At 46.8% G+C, this 24,176-nt stretch overlaps 1 protein-coding gene across 1 annotated transcript in view; it reads right to left on the bottom strand.

The window, feature by feature from the left end:
• GRAMD1B (GRAM domain containing 1B) overlaps positions 1-23,896 on the bottom strand; it is a 246,331-nt gene extending 222,435 nt beyond the window's left edge. Inside the window, exon 1 of the mRNA XM_040483360.1 lies at positions 23,752-23,896. Within this exon, the coding sequence (XP_040339294.1) occupies positions 23,752-23,777 (26 nt within the window). The 5' untranslated portion in view covers positions 23,778-23,896. The remainder of the gene's footprint in view (positions 1-23,751) is intronic.
• Between the last annotated feature and the right edge of the window lie 280 nt (positions 23,897-24,176).

The following is a 24,176-nucleotide window of genomic DNA, read 5'->3' as shown; positions in this document are numbered from 1 at the left end:
CTACCTCCCATACTTCTGTGTCACCTCAAAAATCAATTCGGACAATAATAAAGTCTTTGTGGAGAGGTCTCATACATCTCTGTCTTATCAAACTGCAATGCTTTGGGTCCCCTGTAAGGAATGACTCTGCTAAACTCTTTTTCTCCGAATCTTGATTTCAGGATGAAGTTTGAATGAGGAGGGAATTTCTGAGCCTTAAATGTCATGCAATTTGCGTTGTAAAAATAGACCATGAGGATCAAAGAACTAAATGTAAGAGCTAAAGCTACAAAGCTCTCAGAAGAAAACACAGGCATAAATCTTTGTGCCCTTGGATTAAGCAATGGTTTCTTAGATATGACACCAAAAGCACAAGCTATAAAAGACATATAAAGTGGACATCAACCAACTGAAGACTTTTGTGCTTCCCTCGGGAAGAGGGAAGTTCCAAAGAACTGGAGGAAATTTTTATAAATTGTATGTCTGATGAGGGACTTGTAGCTAGAATATATAAAGAGCTTCTACAGCTCAATAATATAGAGGCCGTTTTTAGGGAACAGACTTGAGCAATGGAAACTTGATCAAGGCAAGAGGGCCCATAGTGATCCCAACCCCCGGCTGAATACAAACGGGGCCATCACACAGCCCACCTCAAAACACCCGTAGGCTCTAAGTAACCAACTAAAAAGGGGGAAATTTCCCAAAGAAGGGGAAATTCCAAATGTCCCCATACCTCCTCACCTTCTCCCTTTAAATACAGCCCGGACCCACTGCCTCATTGCAGCCAGTCTCTGCTTTGCTGTCCTGCCTGCGCTCCCTTGCAGCATATTCAAGAAATTTCTATCTCCTTTGTTCCGCCTCAGGTGAATCCCTTCACTGCCCACTCCACCGGCTTCCACCCAGTCCGGATGCCCCACATCTGGGGATCCCCATCCAAGGGGGACAGACACCACAAATGACAAAATAGCAAAAGAAATGGGAGAAGGATCTGAATAGGCATTTCTCCAAAAAAGATGTACCAATGGATAAGTACATTTAAAGATGCTTGACGTCATTACCAATCAGAGAAATACAAATCGACATCACAATGAGATAACCACTTCACACCCACTAGGATGGTTATAGTCAAAATGACGGTCAGTATTGGGAAGGATGTGGAGAACTGGAACACTTCTACATTGCTGGTGGGAATACAAAATGGTGTAGCCTTTCTAGAAAAGTCTGGCATTTCCTCACAGGGTTTGACACAGTAACCATATGATCCAGCAATTCCATTTCCAGGTATACACCCAAGGGAAATGAAAACATGGATCCACACAGAAACCTGCATTCATAGCCACATGATTCCTATTAACCAGAACGTCAGAACAAAACCAGAAGTCCATCAACTGATGAGTACATTAACGAAATGTGGTATAAACACACGACGGAATATTATTCATCCACCTGTGAACCTTGAAAGCACCAGGCAAAGTGAAAGAAAGAAGCCAGTTACAAAAGATTACATACTGTGTGATTCCATTTATATGAAATGCTCAGAATAAGCAAATCCACGGAGCCAGAAAGTAAACTAGCGGTTGTCTATGGCTGGGAAGGTTGGGGGGTGGGGAGTAGGAAATGTCTACTTGGATACAGGGCTTCTTTTTGGCATAATACAATGTTCTAAAATGGAGTGAGGTGAATATATTCAAAACCGCCAGATTCCATACTTTAAATGGGTTAATCGTATGATCTATGCATTATAACTCAGTGAAGTTGTTATTAAGAAAGGGGCCATGAAAGCCTGTAACATATCGACCCTGCGTTTACAATTTTGATACTTTGATCACCGCGGATTTTTTCACATTGCAATTATTTCAAAAAGCATACAGCATTAATATATTATTTACCTTGATTACGGAGTTTTGGGCCGCCTCCTTAGATTTTGTGCCCGGGGCAAGCGTTTCACTGGTAACAAAAACATCCTCATTTAAAGAGCCTTCCCCGATCCCCAGAGGGCTCTGATGGAGGCCCTCCCACATTCCTCAGTTTCCTCCTCTCTGGGACCTGAGTTGTCAATTGCACACTTTACCATTACCTCCCCTAATGCAGTTCAGCTGCTCCTCACACACACTTCCTCCCACTGGCTTCACTTGTGTGTGCGTGAGTGTGTGTGTAATTATGAAAAATAAAAAAGATCATGTCAAACTGAAAGTGGGCAAATATCCCAACTTTTAGAAAATGGGAAGAAAGCAGATTCTACAAATGATAGACCAGTGAGTGGGAAATGGATCTCTAGCAGAATCACAAAACTGTATTATTTCACAAGATGATTTCATGAACATTCAGGAAGCAAAGTGGTTACCAACAGCAGCTGGCAAAGTTCCTCTAAAACCAAGGAATGTCAAAGGACATTCACAGCCTTTTTGGATACAGTCATTAGGCTAGAATAAAAGATAAGAGAATTGCTAAACACAGTGAATATCTTGATTGTAGCAATGCATCCAGCAGTATCTTTATATTATTGTGAACAGGATAAAGAGATGTAGGGAAATGATTGTCTATTAGGGAAAATTGTAGCATCTGATTGCCAGCACACAACTTTAGTTTGCTATAAGCTCAATATACATCAACAGAGTAAAGCAGCTATAAAAAAAAAAAAAAAAAAAGTCTATCACGGATTTTGGGCTACATCCAAATTCAAATGTCTGAAAAGAGGGCTGGTCTACTTTTCAACGGACTTCCCAGGAGTACTGTGCTCAGTTCTGGGGGTTCCACTTTCCAGGGGACACTAACCAACTGAAGTACTTAAGGAAGAGAACAGTGGCTGGAATAGAGAATCAAAAGATTACAAAAGATTATGAAAAAGTCGGGTATTTAGTATACAGTAGTAAAGCCATAAGGGAAACATGATAACCATTTTAAATATTTGAAGGACCGAAAAAACAAAAAAAAGAAAGAAAGAAAGAAAGAAAGAAAGAAAGAAAGAAAGAAAGAAAGAAAAACTTAATCAAGTTAATGTAACCCAGAAAGGCAGAATTAAAGCCAGACAATAGAAGTTATTACCAAACAAACAAACAAAAAGTCAGCTCAACAACAGGAAGGGACCCTCCCACAGCTCTCCCACAGTCAAAGAGGCTGCCTTGTGTTAACTAATCAGATGAGGTTGGAGCTCATGGCTTATTGGGTCCCTTCCAAATCGTCCATTCAGAGTCCCTACTATGAATCTGAGTTTCTTCTCTTTTCTCCCACCTAGTCTTTTTTGATATCCTTTCTGCTGTGGTGAGTATTTGGAAGAGGTCCTTAACATTCAACCATAAGCTTTTTTTTTTTTTTTAATTTTTTTAACGTTTATTTATTTTTGAGACAGAGAGAGACAGAGCATGAACAGGGGAGGGGCAGAGAGAGAGGGAGACACAGAATCGGAAACAGCCTCCAGGTTCTGAGCTGTCAGCACAGAGCCCGACGCGGGGCTCGAACTCACGGACCGTGAGATCATGACCTGAGCCGAAGTCGGACGCTTAACCGACTGAGCCACCCAGGTGCCCCTCAACCATAAGCTTTTAACGACAACCCATTGTTTTTACCTTAGTCCATCCCCCCTCTAACCCTCCTTCCTCCTGCCCTCCTTCCTTGCCGCCATCTTCCCTTATTCTTCTACAGGCTGACACAGCACAAGGCTTTATGTTCTTTCCACAAACTCCACTGCAACTGGGTTATATGAAAGAGTAGTAGGAAAAAAACAAAAGAAGAGAATAATAGGAAAGAAGACGGAACTCAGGCACCCCGTTGAGTCTGTTACACCCTGAGGTTAAACCTGCATTGCTTGCTTCCTCTGGGACACATGCAGATAGATGTTCACCGAACTGACTGAACTCGGTTCATAAGAATTAGCCTCAGAAGTGTCTACATACGCTGTTGCCTTGCTGCCTAACATTCAGTGCTCGTACCACACGCAGGGACTGTTTTCCTTGAAACAGAATATCCTAGGAATAAACAACAACAACAACAACAATAACAACAAAACCCCACAGGTTTCGGAGTCAAATGAAACTGGGTTCCAATGCCAAGTCTTCCTCTTACTAACTCCATGATCTTGGGCAGGTTAATCAGCGTCTCCGAGCCTTAACGTCTTCAGAAGCAAGTGGGAAAGAGAATACCTTCAACGTCACTAGCACACAGGATATGCTAAGTGGTAGCATTTGCTATCTATCGCCAAGACCAGTGCTCTGTCCACTACAACACATGGGTCCTTGGCTTTGTGCCTGTAGGAAAAGAAATGTATCCATGCTAAGCGGGGAAAAGAGTGTAATAGCCAAACACTGAGTGCCCGCCATGTGCTAAGCACCTCTCCATACTCAGTCTAAAACACAGACGAGCCACATACAAAGTGACAGAACTGCCATTCACACCCATGCCCCCTCTCTGCTGAGAGGTCATGACCACGGAAGGTGGTCCTTGAATATTTTTCGGGAGTCTTTTCTTTGGAGATCTATAAACTTTCTCCAGTTCCTACTTTCGGGCCTTTCACATGGAGAATAACAGAGAGCCCCGGGCACTTCTAAGTGTCTATTATCTCCCAGCTATTCTGGATGGTACTTGGGGGCAGAGGGCAGGGGAGCATGTTCAGTTCACAGATTTGTCATTGCGGGAGCTTCATAAAAGCCAGGAACCGATAAACAAGGCATGATGATGATTCACCCCTTTCCTTACAGCTTGCCTCCTTGCCTCCTTATCTTCTGCCTTAGATGCTCACCAGACCTGGCTCCAGCTTCCTTGGCAACACAGTCCTCTCCTCTATCTCTCTCTCTCTCTCTCTCTCTTTTTTTTTTTTTTTTATTTTTTTTAACGTTTATTTATTTTTTTTGGGACAGAGAGAGACAGAGCATGAACAGGGGAGGGGCAGAGAGAGAGGGAGACACAGAATCAGAAACAGGGTCCAGGCTCTGAGCCATCAGCCCAGAGCCCGACGCGGGGCTCGAACTCACGGACCGCGAGATCGTGACCTGGCTGAAGTCGGACGCTTAACCGACTGAGCCACCCAGGCGCCCCTCTCTCTCTCTTTTTAAAGTTTATTTATTTATTGGGGTGCCTGCATGATCTCATGATTCATGAGTTCGAGCCCCACATCGGGCTCTGTGCTGACAGCTCAGAGCCTGTAGCCTGCTTTGGATTCTGTGTGTGTGTGTGTGTGTGTGTGTGTGTGTGCGTGTGTGTGTGTGTGTGTCTTGAGAGAGAATCTCAAGCAGGCTATGCGCTGAAGGCAGGGCTCAACGCACGAACCAGGAGATCCCAACCTGAGCAGAAATCTAGAGTCAGATGCTTAACTGACTAAGCCACCCAGGCGCCCTTTCTTCTCCTCTTTCTTGATGGCATTACTTTTGAGATGCCACACGTTGAAGAGTCCTTGACTCAGTTCCTCCAGAGGAAACTTCCCTTTTTTCTGTGCCCAGCACACGCGCTGCCCTCTTAGTCCAATATTTCGTGCACCCAGAACATCTCATCAGACTGGAGGTTGATCACTCCGTAGCATGAGTGAGATAAATTCTGGAATTAATTTAGCTGCCAATGTTTTGAGGCATTTATCTTTGGATTTTTATAACAGCTATCATCCCAGTGCGAGGTGTACCGACAAGCCAGGGGAGGTGCTTCCGAGGATAAATAAGCCTAAAGGAAATGAGTGTAATAATCTTGTCTTATTGGACCTATTTATTTGGCTGTCAGAGGAATTCAGGAGCTGGAAAAGAATGGTTGAAGGGAGGTAGGGTTTGTCTGTCGAAGCAGACACTTGCGTTCTTTTAGAGCAGTTCTTGGGAATAATTCAAGAAGGTAGGAATGGATGAGGGGGAAAAGGAGGATTCTGACTAACATAGCTGGAACTTCATGTAAATTCTGTGAGTTTAAGACTTGCAGAACTGAACTAGAAGAATCGTGAACTACAGCAATTCCACACACATTCCTTCCGTTAACTAGCAGTTACCAAGTTTCCAAAATCCCATCGTCTACACAAAACACAGCGACTACTTGGGGTCACAGACTGAAAAGGAACAGCAACCCAGATGTTATCCCTGCGAGGGGAGAGAATTCAGATTCCAAGGACTTGGTCCAAGTCCCCCCACCTTTCCTTCAACCAAGAAAGTCCCTGTTCTTTGAACAGCCTCCACACAAGGGCAAGATTGGTACAAAGAGACACAAAAAAGAGAATTGTGCCCACGGTCATGCGTGGGAGAGACCGTCCTTGCACTTAAGGTGGTTCCCGCCGGGGATGACGGGACCACGGTGATCTTTATCTCACTCCTGCCCACCAAGATGCCAATTCTTCTCAAGTCTTCTGATCCCATGCTAAGATGTTTCCTATTGTCTGTATCAGGACTCAGAGGCCGCACCATGAAAGTAGCACACTGGAAAAGCTCCACTGCCCCCATCTCCATTCAAATAGGGAACAACAATGGGAATGGGCGGTACATCTTGTTCTTGTGAAGACTGTGCATCAATATTCATTTCCTCAACACAATTTTATGAGCTCTAACTCTGTAAATAAAGCAGGATGCAAAAGTGTACACATCCTCTGATTACAAGCATGCAAAAAAGCACGATATCCGTGCTGAAACTCCCAAGAGACTATACCCTGGTTATAATAGGGAGGTGGGATCACAGGTGACCGCCCATTTTTTTTCTACACATTTTTGTAACGCTGCCATGTTGCTTTGATAGTTTTTCAAATTAAGAAATAAAGCGGTAAGATGGATACGGCAGAGCTGTTCTCTCTCCTTCTGACTTGCTGGCTAGGGAGGAGGGGCTGGAGACAGAACATACCCCAGCAAGAGTGTGTATGTATCTATGAAGGCACAGGGGGGTTGGGGAGAGTGGGGGGCGGCCACAGGCCAAACACCGATTCCTGACACGTGTGCATGAGGCAGACCAGGCAGACAACTCTGCAAAGCACTGCTGAGAGAGGTACGCTGGGAACAACCGACCTTGAGTTTGTAAAGCCCAGTCTGCGGGAGACTTGTGGCCCAGGTGCTTGGATGGACACCCATCTTCCCTCATACTATTTTAAATTGTTCCGCACAGAGAATAAGCTACTTGAGGAATGACATCGTTCTTACTCTTCTACCGTCACCTCCTAAACTCCACCCTGGGTGTCCCCCAACAGTAGCTAGCATAATTCAGGCACTGCAATAAATACTGACTGATCGATTTATAATGAGGCACGTAAAGAAGTAAAGGAGAAGTCGATTCCATGGCATCAAACTGCATTTTGTCAATTTTCGCCAACCAACCTGGGGCTGAGCTGAACGTCTACTGGTTCAGCAGGAACAAGGCCCTTATGATCCCCAGGCCACAAACGATGCTAACAGCACCCAAGCCCCAGTGCTCTTCCTCTTCTGGCTTTTTCTCTTTTATTTTTTTAATTTTTTTTTCAACGTTTATTTATTTTTGGTACAGACAGAGCATGAACGGGGGAGGGGCAGAGAGAGAGGGAGACACAGAATCGGAAGCAGGCTCCAGGCTCTGAGCCATCAGCCCAGAGCCCGACGCGGGGCTCGAACTCACGGACCGTGAGATCGTGACCTGGCTGAAGTCGGACGCTTAACCGACTGCGCCACCCAGGCGCCCCTGGCTTTTTCTCTTTTAAAAGCTACAGCACATGTTGACTGTTTTGCTTTGAATTGGGTACTTTGCCTCCTTTACTGCCCGGCATAGGATTTTTTTTTTTCCCCGGAAGGTGGTCCAATTACTGGGAGGCCAGAGATGAATGTGTGTGACAGGCACTACTGGTTGGCTAAGTCAACACTAATTCAAATGTCTCCTTTCTTTGCCCCTCCTTAAATATTTTGTTCTGGCCTCCTTTGCAGCCAGTGACGGCTCCTTCCGTGTCTGGCCCATGAGATAGGAAGGAAGACGCGCTGGAAACTTCTGGGTGAACGTGTGCTTCCTTGAAAAGGGGCAGACGATGTTGGTACCGCCACATTTCCCCTTCTCTCCACCTTGAACAGGACTGTGATATGTGGGCAGTAACAGCCGTCTCGTGACCACAGAGTAACAGCGTGAGGATCAAAAACAAAACTGGTGAGGACAGTGCAGTGAAAACGAGCCCGGGTCCTTGCCTGCACGGTCAGGTGTCCACACCGGTGCCAGACGCCAGCTTTCTCTGGGCTCGTTCTTGCATGAAAAATATCATCACGTATTTGTGTAAGCCGCTATTAGTTCAGTTTTCAGCAAACTGAAGCCAAAGACATTTTTAATTGAATCACTCTCCCGAATCAATCATTTGTAACCAGACTAGATCTGCACATAAACAGGATTATGTCATTACCCTGCTTAAATTCCTCAACGGCTCTCCACTGTCTTTGGAACAAAGTCTAAGGATCTTAGCATAGTATTTAAGGTCCCTGATACCCTTACCCAAGGCGCCTGCCCAGGCACATCTCCTTCCGGCCATTTACTTTTTACTCGAGTAACTCCAAAACAACTGTCCTATAAAAACCACACTTTCCTTGGTCCTCGTGCCTGCTTCTGCTTATTCTACCCGCTCTCATTTATCCTTCAAAATATAATTGCTTAAGCATCACCTCCTCCAGGAAACTTTTCTCCACATTCCCAGGCAGGGCTGAGCGCCCCTCTTGTATTACGATGGCACCTGGCCATACGTCGGTCTTTGCTCCAATCATGTCAGAGATAAAGCGCCCATTTGCAAATCGGACTTCTTCCCTGAAGAGTGAACATCCCTGACAGCAAGGCCTGTGACTTTACTCCTTTTTGCAACCTTCACACAGCCTCTGGCACAAAGTAGTTGCTCAGTATGTAAATGTTCAAATATAGTGTTTCAATGTGCACACACATGCATGCACACACACACACACACACACATTCCTGGGTGGGTGATTCTTTGTGTCACATTTTCATTCATTCATTCACTCATCCATTCATTCATTTATACAAAAGAGAAAAGCTTCAGGAATCCAAAAGTCCTGTGTCACGAAGACGGACAACGAAAGAAAAACAGCCAAATAGACAGAAATTTAAGGTGTGGTAAACACGCTCAACCAGAAACCCACCTGTTTGAGAAAAGAGGCGGCTTCCACCATATATGCACAATCACTGACACACAGACACCACCCAGTAGCAGATGGGTTTAAGGATGACACAGACTTATTTAAGGATAGAGAACCGAGTGGGGGATATGGAAAGGACAGAGTAACTGTGCCAACATAACCGTCCAGCTTGTAAAAGTTCTCATCCAGTGTTCGTTTCAGCAGCACATAAACTTAAAGTTCTACTCATCCAGTTGTCATTAGAATGCTATAAAATCCCAGTGGACAGTAAGAGTTTTACATCCTTCATTTCCAATTTCTTCAATTTCTTCCTCTGTCTATATCCCAAAGATTCAAATATGGTTTTGCCCACTTTGAGGGAAAAAGCAACACCACCACTTTGATCGATTCTGTGCCCTTGTTGTTATTATCTTTGTTTTCTTTTCCTCGGGCCACTGCACTTGTAAAATGAGCAGTCTACACTTTCACGACCATCGGTCTCTCCTTTTACTTATCAAGCTCTTGCAATAGGATTACCGTCCCCACCACACCACTGAAACGTCCTCTCCACCATCACTGACAGACAGAGCATCAAATTTAATCATCGCATTCAAAAGCGTCCAATTTCTCTTGGTCCATAATCTCATCTTCTCTTTAACATCCGTGACCCCTTTCCCTCTACGCTTTCTTGATTCTTTCCGTCTGAGCATTGGCGACAAGACGTAGGCTAATTCCTCAATACGTCCTTCTTTGACTTTCCTTCTTCCCCTGTTCCCTAAACACGGGCATTCTCCACACAGCTCAATAGAGGTCTCTGTCAGAAGAATGCCCACCCGCCAACATGAAGTCCAGGAAAAACCCCGTGAAAGGGGGAGAGGACAGAGAGAACCGGTTTGGAACTCAGCATCTGGTGTATTGTTAATGATTTTTCAAATGACTTCTTGCCCAACACCATCTGAAGCCATGAGGGGATGGGTGGTATCTCATTGTACACCCACCCCTGTAAACCTAGTAAAGGACCTTACATTCAGGGGATGCCTGGTAAATCGTTTCTGATGGCTTTGTTTCTTGCAACGTGGTTGTCCTGGAAGATTAGGCTTGAAATCAGAGCGAGATTTGAATCCCAGCTCTTTTTTTTTTTTAATTTTTTTTGTAACGTTTATTTATTTTTGAGACAGAGAGAGAGAGAGAGAGACAGAGCATGAACGGGGGAGGGTGAGAGAGAGGGAGACACAGAATCTGAAACAGGCTCCAGGCTCTGAGCTGTCAGCCCAGAGCCCGACGTGGGGCTCGAACTCACGGACCGTGAGATCAGGACCTGAGCTGAAGTCAGCCGCTTAACCGACTGAGCCACCCAGGCGCCCCTGAATCGCAGCTCTTAACGTTAGTAAGATAACCTTGAGAGGCCACTGTCTCCTAAGTCTTGGTTTCCTTATGTGTAATAGGAGCACAGTGCCTTGCACATGGTCAAAGTTTCAATAACGGACTGCTGCTGCTGAAGATGATGATTCTTCATACATAGATTTAGACCTGGAGCAACACTACGGCGAAATGAAGATCTTTTATTGAAACCCTGCGATTACTCTGAAGGAAGCTCACTCGTGCAAAGGTACTTTCTTGTTCTAAAAGACCCTGGGGAAGACAGATGCCATCATGCCTCACCTAAGCTATGGCAAACCCAGCAACACAGCCCTAAATTGTGTTTTACTATAGCTCGTTTTTAGGACTGCTTCTTCCATGCCTGTCATCTCACAATCCAAGCACCGAGCACAGAAATGAGAGCCCATGACCTCTACACTGGGGTGATATGGGAATAAGAGCGGAGGGTCACTGTCTGTTGCTTTGCAATTACTTAACCGAATGGCAGGCAAGTGCACCGGGAGGCTCTTACCAAAATAAAATGTGAGGGTTGTAATGCCTGTAGGGTCAGTGATCTGAAGAATGGCAAGACTGTTTTTAACTTGCCCTTCCCACATTAGACGTTGAGCGAGGCAGCTCTCCAGCTTTTCTTCCAAAGATAGTAAATCTGTGGTAAGAAATCTCTGGACCTTAATGATACCCATGTTTGAGAGATGGCTCCTTGAAACTCTGGACTGTGGTTTCAGTTAAACGTTCAACAGAGACAGTGGTCTATTAGGAGAGGGGAAGGTGTCCGTGAGTAGTAGAGTGGTGTTTCTTTCACATGACCATTTTCTGTCTCCGAGACTCAACAACAAAATGGCATACCTGGGAAGATGTGCTTCAGTTTGACTGGGGCAGGGGAGAGCCCGACAGACAAAACACAGAATCACTGAATGATCATTTCAGAACAGACGGAAACAAGAACACAGATAACACAGGGACGATCCAGAGGACAACAGAGTTTAACATTTTGGAAGCAGTTAACAGCAGTGGAGCAGACCAGGGCAACAGTCTTGGCATAGAGAGCGCTCACACACTGAAACACCTACCCATCTCACATCTTTCTTCATGGCTAGCATGTCTGAATGCACACTCAGTAAAGCTATTAACATGGATGACCGCATGGCTGTTAACTGATATTTCTGTCCAGATGGGATTCTCCCTGGGGGAAGCAAAATCAGACCGCAAAATAATCTGCAAGTAGGAAATAATTCTCCACAATGACCGTGAGTTCTGTACCGTTAAACCCTCAGGAATGTCAAGTTCTGGCAAAGAGAGCCTGTATGATTTCTTTGAGGGCTCTACAATATAACTTATTTTACGGCATGTTCCAGGGAGGCAGAGACAGGAAGCCAGGGAACTTTCTCTTATGAGCAGTTTAATTGATTCCGGTCACTGGTCAAATGATCTTCTCCCACCTATGAAGGTAAGAGATCTACCTTGGAGATTCCCTTCTTTCTAAGCATGGTGTTTACCCTTTTCCAGCAAGCCTTTCCTGTGGAGTGACAAAAATCCCCGAGTTAGAGGCCCTCCTTAGAACCCCCTTCTGCAGCCTGAGGCATCTAATCCACGAAACTGACCAACAAGGCCCAGGGCAGTGACTTGGGAGGACGTCTGCTTCTTCCAGGAGAGCAAACACTGGCTCAGGTCTCCCCGCCAGGGCAGGTCACACACACTCAGTGCCACAACCTCAGCAGCCCAGAAGCCAGGAGACCAATGATGGGCAGGGAGGGAACCCTGTGCGCCCGTTATAGAAGATTCATCCACACCCTCCAACCTTCCACCTGTAAGATCAAGTTAACTCTCCTGTCGCTCTACGTGGTTCCAATCTCAGCTGTTTAAGAGACCAGCACCGTTTTAGAAAGAGTTGGCTCTCAATTATCAACACAAATCTTGGCCTGTTAACAGAGGACGACATAACAATCAGAAGATCGATTTTTATCTGCCAGTCACACGCACACGAGTTTTAAACATGTCCTGGTAAAACAAAGTTTACCCATTCAAATGGGTAAACTCACTGAGGGAAGGGGGCGATCGATTCAGCGGGCGCAGGATGCAGCCTTCACAAGATAATCTGGACGCCGGGCAGACGGACGACCAGAAACTTGACACGTTGCCCCCACAAGCTGTCACCTAAATGGGACGCCGTTATACCTCACCTCAACATATCCGCCTCCAGCAACTGGAGATTAAATTGCTATTGCTAAATTCTGTGGCAAGAAATGGGGATGTCAGTTCCCAGATCTGCCCCAACCAAATGTATGGGCCTGGATGACCGACTTTTCTCTGGGCTTCACTTTCCTCTTCTCCATAAGGTTATATGAGAGGATTCTAGGCCCCTACGTAGCCAGGAATATATAAAAGGAAGCTACAGAAGGCAACAGGCATCCTAATTGTTAACATTTCTTATCCCGAGTTCACCATAAAGCTAAGTAATGACTGAATCGTCAGAAGGACACGTTGACAGATTATTACCTGGGTAATCGTGTTTGATGTCTACACTGAACTCCTGTGTTTAATGTGCTACTCTCACAGCCTCGGAAGAAAGTGGAACTGGCTGTAAGGAAGGATAGACTGACCTAGAAAGGATGCTTTCAAACGTTGCTTCCGTGCTCTGGAACTGAGGCGAACAAACAAACAGGCAGATAAAACACAGCGGAGACACTTTTTCCCTGACTTCTAAAGCCTCTTTGGATGACAGTTGCTCCCGGACCCCTAGGGATTGTGTTCTCTTGGTGTCTGTGTGCAGAAGACAGACAGGCAGTTGCCCCAGACTACGGATGTTGCCATGATCTAGCCAACAACACCTAGAAACGGGGAGCCCGAGACCGAGTCTGGGGGCGGGGGGAGACAGGATAGACAAAGCACAGAGAAGTCTGACAGAACAAGTCAGAAAGGGTCAGACAGGCAGAGTTCACCACGTGCTAGTGCTGTTCCCTCACTGACAGAAAGATCCTTTGTCTCCCGCAGCAGGCCCAGCGTATGCTTCTGGTGACATCGCTGAAAGGAAGCATGCGGCCCAGTGGTGAATCAACCCCTCAGATACGCCAGATTGGATGAAGATGGAAACCACGGTGTTACCTGGATGGACTGGGGTGCGGGGAATGGCCCAGAAAATTCACTTCGTGAACCTAAAAGTCCATGAACTGAGAAACAGAACGTGTTCTCTGGAAGGGACAAATGTATTTTAAGCCACTGCAATAAAATAAAACAAAATAATAAAGCCCGTTAAAAAAACAACAACGACAACAACCGTGGCTTGGCGTTTCAAAAGTCTCAGGTGGAAAAAGGCTGCCACCACATGTTTTAGATGTTCTTCAAAACACCTGTCAATCGGGCTGGGCACCTGGGGGACAGCAGACACGAGGAATCATCTAGCACAGCACCCTGTTCCCAGAGAGGCCCCACCGCACTCACCCCAGATGGAGGGGGACCACCTAATGTTGAATTTCACAGCCCTTCTGGGTTACCCATCCAACAATAAACGACTCCACCTTTGGATAATACAAATAGGACAACGCCAATTTAAGGTAGGTGGTTACTGACAACATCCCGCTGAAACGACCATTCATCCAGGTGTCAACCCTGGAATCTAAGCACCTCCGAGATCGTCACAATCTCCACCTCCCATCCTTTGACATTTCTCATTCTGTTGCTCCCTTAAACCACTTCCCTGTCATCACTCTCCCAGTTTATCAGCCACCTTCTGGCTTTACTTTCCTCTGGGTCCCTTTCCTCAACAATAGCCTCGACAGCCCTCTCAGCGTCTCCATGGTTTTGCCAAACCTACGTGACACAGCTCCTCCCCAGGAGAAATCCAGCCAGCTGCTCCCTCTGCCCGGCTCCTGAAAGGGGGAGGGGGAAGGAGACAATGGTGCCCATCACAGTGTACGTTTTCCAACCTCAACCGGGGTCTGGTCTGTATGGAAATCTTTCTGCTTGCCCTCAGCCAATAATTTTGACTCTCGGACACACATCACTTTCTACTCTCCCCACATTTTGACTCCCCACTTCTAGTCTCCCCACTTTTGACTCTCCCCACATCACTTTCTACTCTAGCAGAAGAGGATTTCACCTCTTCTCCACAGAGGAAGTTAGAAGTTACCTCTTGAAGCTCTTTCCAATGGTTCTTCATAACTGCGCTTCTGAAAGGGACACCTTTTGCTACTTTCCTACTTTCTCCAAAGAAAGGGGCATTCCTTCACTCTCCTTGTGGGGTTTTAGTGAGAGTGAAATAAATCAATAAACATCAGATACATAGCACAATGCTTGGCAGGCCAGAAATACCGGTACCCTTCCCGCCTTCCCTCTACAAATTTAGCCCCCCCCCCCCGCCTTTTTTCTTGCTAGATTCTGTTACCTTCTGAGTTCTTAAGGACTCTACTCTCTTAGCTGCTTCTTCTCTTTCCCGTATCTTCAATCTCTCCCTTCCTATCTAGAGGTCTCCCTCCTATTGAAAAGCATATTCAAGTGATTCCCCTCTTTTTAAAAATCTTTTCGTTCTTCCTTCTAGGTTTTCATGTTGTCCCCCCTCAAATATTAAGAGCAGGGCTCCAGAACTCTCTGTTGCCTTCAATTCCTAAGCTCTAGGCAATGTTACTATCTTGCTCCTGTCCCATTTTCCTTCACAGTTTCATTGAAACTGTTTCTGAGAACGTTACAAATGACCCCTTACATCTCTACTCCAATAGCCTCTTTTCAACCCTCATTCCGCTCAGGCTTTGCTCTCTTTACCTTCTCTTTCAACTCTGCTTCTCTTCTGGTGTTTCACCTCCCAGTTTATGGCTAATGACCTAGTTCAGGTACCACCGAGCTAGCACATTAATGCAATCGATGGCTCTTCCTCTTCCTTCCCTCAGCCTCCACCATCCACCTGCTACTAAATCTTGATGACTCCTTTTTATTTTTTTCAACGTTTATTTATTTTGGGGACAGAGAGAGACAGAGCATGAACGGGGGAGGGGCAGAGAGAGAGGGAGACACAGAATCGGAAACAGGCTCCAGGCTCCGAGCCATCAGGCCAGAGCCTGACGCGGGGCTCGAACTCACGGACCGCGAGATCGTGACCTGGCTGAAGTCGGAGGCTTAACCGACTGCGCCACCCAGGCGCCCCGATGACTCCTTTTTAGACTAATTCTCAGATATGGACAGTCCCTTCCAACCTTTCCTGCCAGAATTCAGACCCCCATCAAATCCCATCTGGGCTATTCAGCAGCCCCTTTATGGTACCTGGTTTTTGGACTCTCCCTGGGTCTGTTCACCCTCCACACTGCTGCTGGCTACTTTCCTAAAAAACAAATCTGTTCTTCTTGCCCTTCTGCTGAAAAATGTCTTGGCTCCCAGCTGCCTCTGTTAAGTACAAGCTGTATAAGTGGACCTTCATGATCCGACTCCAGGAGCTCCCTGCTCTAGCCTCACCACCTCACCTTCTAAAAGGTTCCTTCTCCATGTGGAACATGCCCTCACCCTTGAAAACCCAGCTCAAATATAACCTCTTCTGAACAAGCTTTCTCAGATTCACCTGGGCTGGTTCTGCTCTCTGCTCTGGATCTTGTGTTCCCAAGCCACCTTAGTCTTACCTCTGTAGAGCAATTAACAAGTTATCTTGAGCTCCTCTCCTTCATCTTCCTTAGGAGAAACCATGAGCTCTTGGTAGAAACCACGATTCTTGGATAAGAATCATCTTATTCAACCCTGCATCCTCAATGCTCATCTGGTTTCTTTTTTAACAAATGTTTGTTGCAAGAATATAAAGAAAGGATGTGGTAAAAAAAAAAAATGACAGAAATAAAGAACGGAAAAAAATCGGGGTAAGAACATGTTACATCCTGTCCACAGCCGGTGGAGATAAGATATCCCAGGAGAAAAGAATAAGAGATAAGGACACTTCACCAGTGCTCTGAAAAAGCTAGATTCGAATCCATCAACTCATTTCTTTCCACTACCCACACAGGAGTAAACTCCATAAAAAGTGCAAATGTCTGGATTCTTCGCTCTGCTATTTCAGTCTTGTTTGTACCACTTTTTATCCTCTTCCAAAATCAGTTCTCAAAACTTGATCACAGAACCACCATTATAATGCAGGTATACAAGACAGCCCAAGGCTCAATCCCTAAATTAAACTGTTGCTAAGAGAGATCAGGCTTCAGATTGAAGAGTCAAAACCTAGCACTAGCATTGAACTCTGGTTCCTGAAGCATCCAGGTGTTAAGAATGATCAGATTTTAGGAGAAAGAAAAGAACAGATGAAATTAATTTTTAAACTCCGTTTTATACATCTTCCCATCTCATCCACAGTTGGGCAAACACTTTTAAGAACACAGACCTGCTGTCCCTGCTAACCTGTTCCTGCTTCTTGACAGGCCAAAATGTATCATTCAGTTGGGCTGGTCTGACTGCTAAATACAGCTGTCAACACAGCCTTATTGACCCAGGTTTGTGCTTTTTCAGACACACAGCAGGAAGCTCATGCATGCAATACATCAGCCAGGACCAGAAATTCACATTCTCTATTGATTGTTGCCAACTGAGTTCAAATGGAGGCAATGGCCTCAGCCAAGATGAAGAAAGGCCTCAGAAGACCCGATTTATAGGAGATTGGAATCCTGAGGGACTTGCCTCAGCAATCTTTTGGAAGTGGCAGTTTCCCTCAAATTCTGCTCTACTTTCTTCGCCTTACAGAAGCTTTTGTAGCCACTGGTTCATCTGGAACAAACTATGGGGACGACTCTCCCTTCGGGATAATCTACAAGAAAAGGAGGGCTATCACAGTTATAAGGAGTAGGTATAATGCCAACTTCATTCAGCATTTTCTTGGGACTTAAATGTCAAGAAAATTTGGCAGTGATTAGCATACCCAAACATAAAAGGCAGGCGGGAGGTGCCAAGAAAAGTAATATAGCCTACTTCTCTGTTCTAAATTCCTTTCATTAGGTTTGCATAGGTATGTATATTTTGAGGAATCCTTTTGTGCCTCAACTACTAGGAGATGCTTGGGCACTCCTACCCGCAGAAATAAAGAACTAATGACCGATCATGGAAGACGCTAGGGACAAAAAAGAGGACACTGAGAATTTAGGGTGGAATCCACAAGACAAAGGACAGTATCAAAGTATTTGAGAACAGTAGTGAAGAATAGATCATAGTATTTAAAAACAGAATGTTGGTGGAAGTCCCGGCTCTACCGTTTCCTGCCCATGTGAGCCTGAGCATCGTGTCTCTATGTCCTGGTTTCTGCAACTATAAAATGCGGATGATGATAATTTATTCTGCATAACAAAAGAGCTCCATGATCAGTAACACAGAATACCGATGGTATCTCAGCAGTCATAAAATAATAATAAGGAAGGGTTCAAGACACTTGTTTGTTAAGTGTCCATACTCCTATGAGATGGCTAACTATGTCATCCTCACCAGCACAGGGGACACTTCTGGATGAAGACTTTGTGTAAGCTCTCTACTTCCAGACCAGCGGAGCAGCTCATTCTGGGGATTCATTTAAATAAAGACTTGCGCATGAGGAGGCTCAGAGCCCCAAGTATAGAAGTCTGGGAAAAATACACGACCCAGCAATGATGGGGACATTCACGTCTGGTTCCAAGGGCTGTGGGGCTGACGCTGCGCAATCATGCACCATCGGGCTGAGCATCCCGAGTGACAGACTGAGGCTCTACACCTGGGAGGCCATACTTTGAATCTGACAGTACTAAAGAAGGTCCTGACTTGGGTTTTATCTTTTTTCCTTTTCCTCCGAGATGCAGAAGAAATTTGCTCGTCTACAAAGCTATGCCGCACAAACCGCCTGAACCAGATAACCAGGAAGAAAGAATGCAGGGAGAAAATACGCAGGGATGCTCGACTGGAGGGAAGGGAAGGAAACTGGCTTCTGCTTCTCTCTTAATGGACCGTCAATCCTTCATTTCCTCGGGTCTTTGAACATACGCCCATATGGCTCATGTCAATGCTTCCAATTGCTCTCTGCGTCAGAGACGGAGATACCTTTTTATAGTCACTGGAGGGAATATTCTCTGACTAGTAAGCCTATTTAGTTCTGGAGGGAAAGATCAGCCTCTACAAGGCTAGCCAGCGGAAAGCGCTCCTTCTGAGTCACACTGTCCGATCCGTTGCTCTTTTTGAAGTCAGAACGGATTCAACAGCAGTCTTGCTACCCAGTCTCTAGTGCTGGATTTGTCAAAACAGCATCTTAAAAGTTAATAGGTGGAGAATCATATAAATTGTCAATGTCCATGGCAAAAGAGCCATAAACACCCTATTAAATACAAATATGTACACGGAAGTGACAAGCCTTTTGAAGAGTCTCACATTTTTATATCTACCCAACAACCTTATCTTATTAATTGGTCCCCTTAACGTGCATTGCTATTTTTCTGTCCTCCAAAGAATGGCTATGTGCAAGGGGCATGCATTTAATTGCTACTAAATCTCCTGGGACATAAGGAACTAAGTCCACGTCTAAACCAACAAAACATTATCTGCTCTGTGTTCTAACCAAGTACAAGATGCACAACCTCCTTATTCTTGCTGCCTAAGCACTGTAACACCAGCACAGTACGCATGAGCTTCCTGACCAGGCCAACAAATGAGGCGAGTGCCCAAACTGTAAGCAGGACTTCCACCTGGGGCAAGCTCAGCCAAAGCGAACACTTTCTTTTGCATCTAGCGAGATCTCCAAGAAGAAATGGACAAAGAAGTCTCACAAAGGCTGGAATCAAACCCAGTGCCAAAAAAAAAAAAAAAAAAAAAGTACAGGAGGGGGAATGCTAAGCTCCTCCAGAATCCAGTTAACTGGAATTCTTCCTGCTAACAAGCCCAACCAAGCCAAGGAACAAGGTTCCTTTCTGGCTTCTGCCCACCCTCATCAAAGCATCTCTTCATAGGCTGTTATCAGAGCCCCGGCTTCTCTGGAGGATGCCTTCTTATCTGATTAAATGGAATATTATGCTAAATATTCAGCCACCCCGGCACTGGCTGTGTGGGTGTGCTGGATAAAATCTTCATGAACACGCCATCCCAGGGTCATTTGTTTAATTTCAATTCTGCAAAATGTAAAAATAGAAAGGAGCTGCCGTTGGAGGGCTGAGGTTTGACAGCTTCAATGAGAGGGCTCCAGGAGCACAAAACCCATGCTGCTGGCTGGATCGCTGGCTTTCTCCCTCTGCCAGAGGAAAAAGGGAAGAGAGTGAACCTGCGAGCAACGTACCGCATTCACTCACCTTCGCTCTCTCCCTCTTTTGCCTTTGCCTGCACTTACTGTCTGCATTTTTCTCCTATTCCACCCGCTTGCTTTCTTCCTCCGCTGCCCCGCCCTGCCCTCCCACATCATTTCTACATGCCAATTTTCTTTTTCTCCTTCTCAGGGACCCCGTCTGCTCCAACAGCCTCGCCTGGGCCTTGCTTACCTTCTGGAGCCAGCCGGATTCCAGGCTCCCCGGGTCTCACACACGTTTCCAGGAATTGTTCTTCTGCCCCATTCCCATTCCTACCCCCGGCCAGTTCCCCATGTTCCAGACACCAAAAAAGTTTAGGGAGATGGCGTTTGGGATTTTGGAGATCAGTTGGATTAAGTGGGAGAGGAGCGATAGGGACGGCCTAATTTCACCCCTCCCCCCCCCTTCACCTAACCGAATATGTTTATTACTCATTCAGTTCTGCAACTCCTGGTGGGAGTCAGGGTGCGCAGGCAGGGGCGCCTCGCTGCTCTTGTGTTGTGGCCAAATCAATTTTTAATTTTATGAAGGTTTTTGTTTTTTTTTTTTTTTTAATAAACACTCAAGTTGCACTCTCCATTTCTGATCTTTTGAAGCCACCTCTGCATTGGCCTTACTGCAGTTCAGGCCCAGAAAGAGAAATCTTTTTTCCACTAGGAGTTCCAGAGCTGTGCCAAGAGCCCCCGTGGATGCTGAGGGAGGAGAGCTGCCTCCTGCTTCAAGCCTCCTGCCCTCCTGCGGTCTCAGAAAGGTCCCACTACTTGACCTAGTTTCAAACCAAAGCATTCAGATTGCTTCTGTTAATATGGCTGATGGAGCTATGGGTTCAGGTCACTCCCGGTGGCTAGAACGGGCTCCTCGCCTGTGGGGTCCATGAACTACAGGAGCCATCCTTTCCCTGAAACTTTCTCTGATCGCCAGTAACTTTCTCTGAAGACAGAACTTCCCGGCCGGTTAAAGGAAAGCCTAACAGAAAAGGTGGTTAGCAGACCGCTAACTCACAGATTCACCAGCATCAACCCACTCTAGAAAAGAACATTCCTGTTACCATTCCCATCTTACAGATCTATACCTGAGTCCTCTAACACCTACTCTCTCTCCTGTCCAAAGAACTCGATTTCCACACACACCAAATAAGCCTTCAATAAATGAAGGTGACCCTCTAAACAGCATCTGCCTACTCAGGATCCCACTTCCTAAAACACACACACACACACACACACACACACACACACACACACACACCCTTTACTAGAGTACCGTCTCCACTCTCCTGTCTCTTCATCAGCAATGTTACTTTGCTATGCAGACACACAATACATACCCACCAGGTACAGAGTGGATACTGGGGCATCTCTTAGAAGCCAGAGGCTTGTATACACCAAAGTAAAGGTATATGGAACCCCGGCATCTAAAAGATACACGCAGTGGGCACCTGGGTGGCTCAGTCAGTTGAGCATCTGACTCTCAATTTCGGTTCAGGTCACGATCTCACAGTTCCTGAGTTCAAGCCCTACATCAGGCTCTGTGCTGATGGTGCACAGCCTGCTTGGGATTCTCTCCCTCTCTCTCTCTCTCTGCCTGTCTCTTTCTCAAAACTAAAATAAATAAACTTAAAAAAAAAGAAATAAAAGATATATGCGGTGTTTCTGTTTTGTGCACATTGGGATTTGGGGTCAAATCAAGGAAATGATTTCAGCACAATTTGCAGAACATGTCATTTTCTGCCTTGGCAGAAAATGCAACGTACCAATCTACAGATGCAAAAGGGGGAAGGAGAGGGAGAAAGAAAAGATCCTGATCAAGCTGAAAGAACAATGAAAATCAAAACAGTATAAACTACAGCAGGCACCCCTAGAGACAGCAACCCCCCAGCAGGGCAAGTGGGATGGGTGTAAACAGCGGCCCAAAGAGCCACAAACAGCCGCCCTTGTAAAAGCAGCAGAGGGCGGCCTGGAGTGCAGCGGCAGCCTTGGGGTACCTCAGTTGCAAGCGTCCAAGCTACAGAGGGGTCTAATGGGGAAGCCCTGACGGAACCGACAGTGAGCTAATACGCAAAGACAGCAAAGGACTGCTAAGGTCCAAAAGCAAAGGTGGCAGGGACCACCTTTCCAATGCATTCGCCTTACAAAGACGTGATCTCATTCAAGGCCTATGACCCTTGAATACAGCTAGACAAGAAACCGACTAAGGCACTCCTATTCGGTGACAGCGCTAAACGGGGGTGCTATAGCAATACCCCAGTTTGGCGACACGCTGATCAGTTGCTCACTAACAGTTTCTTTCCAACACTAACGCCAAAGCCCGGTTCCAAATCTCTGAAACCAAGCAGCCTTTGAGTGTGGGCAGGGGAAACCGGAACTTCCACAAACCCCTGAATACGGAGGACGATGCCTGGCAGCTCTCTTGACCCAAGTTGCGAGTTGAGGACAAGATCTTCTGAGCAAGTTACAAAGTAAATGAGCCGGAGGGGAGGTTCAGGCAAACACTGGTGACCTCACCAGCAGCCTCGCTGGGCACCATCAAAGGCAGCCAGTTCGTTTTGTGCGCAGCAGGGAAGGCAACACGGACAGGGACACCGGGTAGAAGCAAGCGACACGATCTTCAAGTAAGGAACAAAGGCAGAGGCACCACTGAATAGAGGGAGTAAATGCTAACCTCCCCCAGAGCATGAGACCGAATTGCTCATACAGGAGACATCTGTTTATACTTTGCCCTCTCACCTTCTCAACGCTGTTTAATGACAAAGGTCACGTCACACCAGAACGGGGTGGAGGCCTCTCTTTGATGTGTACGTGTTCTACCGTGAGCCTCAAGATCACACTAGGGGCAAAGTGGGACTTTGGGGTGGGAGACAGAAAGGCAGCATTTCCAACTCGTTTCCCTTATTGGCTTCCCGAGCTCCAAGCTCAGCCCCAGCTGAAATATGCCCCTCTTGAAAAATAATCCCACCCCCCACCCCCGCCCCCAGGCAGAGAGTTCCTCCTCCATAAAACACACGTTGTATCTCCGAGAGGTGACGTGCCCACATAAGCACTGGCAGAGGAGACAGCTCAGCCCCCTGCACAAATTTCTTTATCCTCTCCAAGAGTGGTGGGAGTTTTACATCTGCTACTGTCATGAAAACATTTTATTATTTTTTTTACAAGTCTCTCTCTCTCTCTCTTTTTTTTTTTTTTTTTAACTTGCTTGGATACAGCTAGGGATCTTCCAAGTGTATGTGATGTGCACAGTCCTTCCCCCTCTTCAACAACTGCTCTAGGCCCACCAGAACGCACAGCCTGGGAGCACGCGATCAAGTGCTTATTCCTACGTGGCCTTGGAGCCACGTGCCCTGCTGAGGGACTTCCAGAGGAAGGGGGTTTCTCGGGGCAGGAGGTTGGCTGATGGGTGCAAACGAGTTGTTTGGGCCCTAACAACTTCCTTCGGATGGCCACGTCTCCGCATCTACTCCACAAAAGTAAATCCATTTCTCCTGGAATGGGACTCCGTGCATCCCTAGGCCCAAACCAGGCATTCCTCCAATTACTAGACCTCCCATCTCCACCCTAGGAGGAAATTAGGAAAAACAGAACCTCTCCTTAGCCTTTCTGGGCATCTTCAGACAAACCCCATGATGTCCACTCTGTCTGTCTCCCCAACTTTGGGCTTCTACAACAGAAGGGAAATCGGCATAAAATTGATGGGGGTGGCCAGGTAGGGTGAGGGAAGCATCACCCAGGAACAAGGAAAGCCAGCGTCCCCAGGACAAACTTTGTAGACTCAGTCTCCCTACTCACAGCCCTGCCCTCACCACTTGCCTGAGCACATCTCCAGAACTGAATGGAGGAAGAAGCCAGCCTCGCCAGCTCTTGGAAATTCATGAGGGAGGTAGTCTACCCCAGCGGTTTCCTGGGGACACCAACTCTCAGGTGTGGACAGCACAGCCAGGCCACAATCCATGTTAATAGCTTTACCGTGCCCTCTGGTAACTTCCAGGTTGCACTCAAGATTGCGAGAACGAACAGCACCTCTCACTCCTGCCCCAATGTTTCCACAGCCGCCAGTGTCCCCCGGGGCTACCCCATTCTCACCCGGGCAGCCAGCTGTGGTCCTTCCGGGGCTGAGGAAGGTCCAGAAGTTCTTACCTGGGTTTTCTGGGGGAGGCGCTCATGGGGCCCGCCGGTCGGGGCGCCCCGGCTGCCGGCTGCTGCTCACCGCATCTCCCTGGGAGCCCGGCTTTGCAAAGAGGAGAGCCAGTCCCATCTGGAGCAGGGAGGAGGCGCGGAGCCCGAGGACGCGTGGAGCCGAGCCCGGATGGGGGCCGCACCCCAGCTCCCCGAGGGGGCGTGGGCACAGTGGGGGTGGGGGGCGGCTGCACCCGGGAGGGGTGAGGGGCGCGGGAGCGGGCGGACCCCTCCCCCGGCTGCGAGACTCCCGCTGGCTTCTCGCCCGCTGTCACGCTGTCACCGCATCACGTCCCCTCGGTCTATATAGGCATTGCCCCCTCCCTGCCTCTGCGCTCCTCCCCCCCGTCGTCCCGACTCTACCTCTGTGGTTTCCGCTCCTGGCT

The sequence above is a fragment of the Herpailurus yagouaroundi genome, unplaced genomic scaffold (genome assembly GCF_014898765.1).
Source record: "Herpailurus yagouaroundi ecotype Mexico unplaced genomic scaffold, PumYag 161, whole genome shotgun sequence".
Classification (NCBI taxonomy): domain Eukaryota; kingdom Metazoa; phylum Chordata; class Mammalia; order Carnivora; family Felidae; genus Herpailurus; species Herpailurus yagouaroundi.
Note: the sequence above shows the minus strand (reverse complement) of the source record. Positions and strands in the feature narration are given on the sequence as shown.